Genomic DNA, 6,638 nt, shown 5'->3' with positions numbered 1-6,638 from the left:
GAAGATACAAGTAAAATAATCATCATGATACAAGACAAATTCATTTGATCAAAGCTGGCAAGTGATGTGCTATGAAAGACTCTTTAAATTGTAAAATATGCACAGTGAAATTTCCACTTTTAAATGTAAACTGTAGAAGAGTGAAACCATTTTACAGTCATTAATTTTCAATGTACCTTTCTTCTACTTTTGAAGTTCTTGAAGGTTTTGAGGGTCTAGAGAGGTATGGCATTTATCAGTTCCAAACTGAAGAGGTGATAGTCATGTTGATTTCTGAAAATTCAAAATGGCAATTCCAAATTGTTAAAAGCAGTGCATGATAAAGTTATCTATGATTACTCAGAAGAATACATAGTACCAGGTTCAGTGTCTTTAACATAAAAACACCATCCTTCAAAGACACGTGGCTACTGGTTCTAACAAGCACACATACCTCCATCCTATGCTTTTCTCACCAGGATGCAGATCTCAGTAGGGTTCAAGCCTGGATGTGTTTTCTGCTCAGCAATACATGCTATGCCCCCCAAAACAAATAATAATAAAAATCATATGCCCAATAAAAAAATAACATCATCAGACTGTAAGGATGGAGATCTGAAGAACTTTTATAGTCACTCCTGAAAAACAGTGGAGCTCAAAGTTCAGAAGCTGAAAAGGTGTAAGAATAAAGTCATGTTTTCCATTAAGAATCACTCATATCTTAATCACAGTGTAGTACATAACAGGCTGGAAAAAGTGTCAGTTCATTTTGTCAGGAAAATGGGCATTTATTTAATTCACCTCCATCATCTCTCAGGTAGCCAAGTCTCCCAGGTTTAAAGACCAAAACCAACACTAAAACCAAAAACTTAATCCATCTTCTGTTTACAAGTGAGATGTTTCTTACTAGTGGGTAAAAAAAGTCTCGTTGAGCTATACATTATGTTGGGTTTTTTTTTTAAATACCATTAGTCAATAGAAATATGAAACCATAAAACAATCATTTAAACATTTTACAACCCTGAGCTCAAGTCCCAAGAGTGAAAAAAGTTTGACATTATTAGTGTTCTTGAGTGCCTCACTGCAACTTGCATATTGTTTTATCATATTCTCAAAGGCACATTACCTACATACTCTGCAAGTAATAATCAAACCCCAAAGTGTCAACACAACACCAGACTAGCTTTGCATTAGTGGAAACAGCCCTGAACAACAGCATCTTCCTCTCTCTCTCTCTCTCTCTCTCAAAAAAAGGTACTCGACCCCACTGATGGTCACACCATTGGTCATTATTATGTGGAGAAAGAGGCAACAAATTAAATATATTATAAAAATATGAACCTTTTCTGCTCATAGGTAAATTTGGTCTGTCACTTACAGGGCTAAAACAGACAAGAACTGTCAAAGGGAAGCACTGTCTTCTAAACAGCATACTCTGGGCTCTGTCTCCTCCTCCTCTTTTCAATAAATTCAAAATAGCTATTACATGCTCAAGAGACAACAAGGCAAAGACCAAAACATCCAGACAGACTGCATTGTTGAGATAGGAGCTAATTTCCCAGTGATAAAAGCTTAAATTCAGGTTAAAGGACTCCGTAACTTAAGATTTGGTTGGGAATACAAAGTGGGTGACAGTTAAACTTGTGATGTGTGCAGCAATATAAATTAGGCCATCAAGTATCCGAGCTGTGCAAAGAGGAGAGTCAATAATTCAGGCAGGCATGACAATACAAAACAATCACCACACCTTTATCCAGAGAGATCAGTGTTAGTCTGAGATGATACACTGAACAAACAAGCTCACACAGCTAATGCCTTCAGTAAGGATAAGGCACTGTCCAGTGGACTACCAGTTTAAATTTCTCCAGAAAGGATGCTGTCCTGTAAACTGCTCGTCTTTGAATGCCGACCTCACAACTGTGTATTAATTCTGTTGAATTCCCCTCCTTAAAAATGCAATGTTAATAATTCAGTAAAAAAAATACCTTAGGCTGTATGTTTTAGAAGGCAAAAAAAAGAGATAATTTAGTCCCACTTTCTAGAAACATTCAAACCAAATCCAAAATTTGTCTTTGTTCTTCTTAAAGGAAGCATTTTAGCAACACAATCCAACCCCTTAACTTCCTAAATATAGTAAAGCTGACAGAAAACATTATGCTCAGTTTGTCAACACAAGCAGAAAGTAGTAAACACACTTGAATACATTCCTTGGTGTTGAGCAAACCCTGTAGAAGGTGTGCATGCCAATGCAAATTAAAGCAGAAGTGAGAAGCCACAGCAAATCTCAACCTTGAATTTCCTGCCTTTTGTAACGCCCATTTTCCTCTTCTTCCTGAAATATGTGCTTTGTAAGATATCTCATTGCAGCACTTTTAGACCAGTATGTCAGCTTTGGATATGTTTGTCCCAGATAATGAGGAGAATCTGTTGACATCATGTCACATTATGACAGACTGTTAAGTGGGTTAAATAGTTTAATCTTCTTCCAGAGAAAGGAAGTTCATAAGTCTCAGAAGGAAAAAAAAATACAATGTGTATCATTGCTATGAACTAAATAATAGAAAAAAATAAAACTGTCCCAGATTTTAGAATTCTGAATAGCAGCCTAATACTGTAAATTTATTGAGAAGAAAATCGTTTTGCAAAACTGGAATACAATTGATTTACCAAGAATTTTTTTAGCATTTAAAAATCATTTAATAACAGACCTGACCATAAAATAGTGGCACAACAGAAATGTAGGTTGCAAATGGAACGTGGAATGCATAGAACCTCCGGGGCGGACCAGCCACAGTAAATACAACAGTCACAATCATGAGTGTAAATTCATTTTCATAACTGTTTTTTTTTGTTTTTTCTTCTAGAAGGTAAGAGGGTGTATATAAATATTATAGAGAAAACATTTAAAAAACATTGTTTCATTTTTCAGAAATGCTGGAAGGGGTTTCAGCTCAGTTAAAAATGAGTAGGTTTGTTGGGCCAGAACTGCCCTTTTTCTGGTTCCTAAGGTTTCCTATGCTTGTTATGATGAAAAAAACCCCAACATTAATGATTAGGTGGTAAAAAATGGTGAAAACATAGCAACTAAGGAGCTAATTCTCAACAGACAGAGGACCTGGTGTTTTAAAACACAGTGCTTAACAGCATTAACCTTGAGGAAGTAATGCTAGGAAGAATTTCCACCATTTCTCCTATCTTGAAAAAAAAAAATAATTAATCCCATTAGCCACAAAACCCCAGTTCATTACCAAGCAGAACAGGAAGTTTGACATCTGCCTATGAGGATCTCTGGATGTATAATTTGGTGGGATTTAATTTAAAAAGCAGCACAGAAAAGTAGGAATTTTAAGGAAAAGAGGACTTACAGTACATTGCCTTGGGCCTCTGTCTTCACTGAAGGTGGCAACAAGTTCCTAGATTGCATAATGCTGCTATATTTAGTTTTAGTTGAAGAGAAATACAAACCTGAAAAAATAACAGCTACTCACTGGTTAAAACAGAAACATTTGGCATTCCAGCCCACCATCCCTGCACTAACTTGTCATTTCCCCCCTCCTTGCCTCCCAGGATTATGAAACAGTGACATGCCTACAATTCAAAGTTTCCTATGCTACAACTGTAAAACTTAAGATTTGCCAAAAGTATGACTACCACCCCTAGAAATCATCCCATAATTTTCTGCACATTACATGTATGGGATAGAGCTTCACATGGTACATACAGTGCTATCAGCATTTTCTTCACAATGCAACTGAAACACCATTGTTTCATTCAAACTTCTCTTCTCACTCTTAACAATCAACCAGCCAGAAACAACCACATTTATGATCTCACTTAATTCCCCTCTCCTAACAACTCCAGGAATTCCAAAAAGCAATCTGAAGAGCAGCATTTGATATGATCCCCAACTTCAAATCATACCATGAAAAACCATTTAAACAGGCTCTCTTACATAAAAAGAGGCTGGGTTGACTTGAGAGACTTGATTTCCTCTGTGCTGTCACATCTCTCCTTCTCTTGTGACTCTCTATTCCCAAACTAGAGGGTCCCTACGTATAAGGGGCTCCCTTTCTAACTCATATCTCACTCCAACTGAACTAAAGGAAATCTGTGGAGCAGGAATATGTTATCCCAACGTCCTTGTCCAAAAAACTTAAGAGAAACTGTGAAAAGGGAAATGTAAGGTTAAAAAAAAAAAAAAAAAAGTCTTACTAAAATAAATTACATAAAGTTCTGAAATCAACATCATTTTTGAGGCAACCTTTCCAGAGACCTCTTGGGTTCCTTTCTTCTCAGAAGCACCTTTTAAGTTGTATGGTTGTAAGAATAACTTTAACTATAGAAGCTATATGCATCTTTTAAGAATCACATTTTGATGATTATAAAAATTTATCTATTATACAACATAGGTCCAGCTACACTGAAAAAATTACACCGCTTATTGAAATACATTTCATTTTAGAAACAGACTACTAAATAGGTCTATACAAAAAACTCTAAAATAATTTCTGTAGTAAAATAAAGAGTGTGTTAGGAGAGCTACACAAACAAGAAATTTTTTTGTCTTTCTTTATAATGCTCAAATATACTGTGATACGTGGCTGGCTCACTCCATAGCCGGCACCAAAAGCTGAAAAAGAATCCATTGCGATACACAGTGATACAATTAATGCTCTGTTATTAATCTCACAGCCTTTCCGATTAGTACAAAGAAAACCAGGCCTATCTCCTCTTTGAGGAGAAGTCCAGGATATAAAAGCAAGCATACCTCATCAGCTGATATGAAATTATAAAATTCCACAAGTCTCAGTATCTGAAATTTATAAAAGTCACCAGTAAAACGCAAGCAAATTGAGTTTAAGTCCTGTTGGTTCCCAGGTTCAAACGAGCACTGCCGATCCAAAACAGGATTTCCTTGTTTGTTAAAGTGATTCAAGGGAAAAAAAATCAGGACCATCTGCTGGGGCTAAGAAAAAGACAAAGATCCTCACCAACTAACCGTCTGTACTTCCACGAGGGCATGTTTCCATGTGCATAAACTGGGCAAATAGCTGGCAGGAAGCAAAGATGTTAGTGGTGCTGTGCGGAACTGTTCTTTTCTGCCAGGTGTCGCAGAAAGTTGTCCTCACTCTGGCCTCTGTGATTTAAAGGCTCACTCTTAAAAAGAGCTGGAGGAGGGGGTAAATGAGGAACTGGGGGAACTGGGAGATGATGTGGATGGTGAGGATGAGGATGTAGGTGAAGGTGTGAATAAGGGTGAGGAATGGGGCGGGGAGGAAGTGTGCTCACTGGGTTCAGGTTGATAGGTGGAGTTGGGGTGGTGGGTGTGTTCACTACAGCAGGGACTGTGGTGGCAGGAGAAGTGGCCGACAGTGGGATCTGGACAGCAGTTGACACATTGACAGGGCTGGTAACACGGAAGCACTTCTCCTTGTGTGCCTTGAGCATGTTGGAGAAGCGAAATCGCTGGCCACACACGTCACATGGGTAGGGCTTCTCCCCTGTGTGAGTTCTGCGATGTCTCTTCATGTTTGGGCGGCTGGTGAAGCTTTTCCCACAGATTTCACAGATAAAGGGCTTCTCTCCTGCCAAGCACAGATACAGCAATCAGTCAGGCACAGAACATCTGCTAATACTTACTTCAGCAGACTTATGCAAACAAATTGCATCCTACAAAAGCTACTGTGACTGCTACCCTTGGCAAATAAAGAGACAGCTGTTCCACACAAGTCCTCACTCAGTCTTTATGAAATCCTCTCTCACCTCTGGATTTAGATGCAGGAGACAAACTTTTATAAGGCTTTAGGGCAAGGGGTTTTTTTCAGACCAAAATAAAAAGGAAGTACACCTAACCTCTCATTTTTCCCCACAGTGAATCACAGGACTACAGTTAGATTAAACAGTAAGGTAATGTATTAACCTCTGCTGTCTGATTTTCTAGGTTGGATAACAGTTTTGATCCCAAATTCCAAGGAAGGGAATACAACTAGACGTGTATGAAAGTTTTTGCCCTGGAAGTACTTGTGCTTTTCTTTGCTAAGTTCTTACCAGTGTGTGTTTTCATGTGCTCATCAAAGTACTGTTTCATGTTGAAGTCTTTGCCACACCACTGGCACATGAACTGTTTGTGCCCGATGTGGATGCTCATGTGGGAACGCAGCTGGTACTTGTACTGAAACCTCTCATCACAGTTCTGCAACAGAAAAAAACAGCAACCCATGATACTCAGGCATCAGGGAGCAAGGCAGTCATGGGACAGCACTCAAATGTACTATGTGAAGGAATAAAGAATGGCTGAGCTAGTACACACACACAATTGCAGAATTTAAATTATTTATCAAAAGTAGAACTTGGTCTGCACTAAAACACATGCGGGCACAGGAGCCTTGGCAAAGAGTGTGGAACAGTCACAGCCTTTAGTTGATAGCTGTTGGCAGAAGCCCAGCAGAGGAACGGTTATGCCAACACAAAAGTGCTTCTGCTGGCTCAAGGTGTCATTTGGAGGTTTTGCAGCTTTGCCAGCGATCTCTGCTGGACTATGGCACGTCTCCACTAGAGGACTCTGCTCACCCAGCAAAACCAAGAGCAGCTCTACAGCAGTGTTTTTCAGCAAGGCAGTCTGTTTTCCAGCTATTATTTATTGGTATGAAGTAACTTCT

General features: G+C 38.7%; 1 protein-coding gene across 1 annotated transcript in view; it reads right to left on the bottom strand.

Moving 5' to 3' along the window:
* Positions 1-5,049: 5,049 nt before the first annotated feature.
* LOC104523610 (zinc finger protein 652) overlaps positions 5,050-6,638 on the bottom strand; it is a 7,284-nt gene continuing 5,695 nt past the window's right edge. Inside the window, 2 exon segments of the mRNA XM_010166258.2 lie at positions 5,050-5,564; positions 6,028-6,172. Of these exon segments, the coding sequence (XP_010164560.1) occupies positions 5,050-5,564; positions 6,028-6,172 (660 nt within the window).

The sequence above is a fragment of the Antrostomus carolinensis genome, unplaced genomic scaffold, assembly GCF_000700745.2.
Source record: "Antrostomus carolinensis isolate BGI_N321 unplaced genomic scaffold, ASM70074v2 scaffold6854, whole genome shotgun sequence".
Lineage (NCBI taxonomy): Eukaryota > Metazoa > Chordata > Aves > Caprimulgiformes > Caprimulgidae > Antrostomus > Antrostomus carolinensis.
Note: the sequence above shows the minus strand (reverse complement) of the source record. Positions and strands in the feature narration are given on the sequence as shown.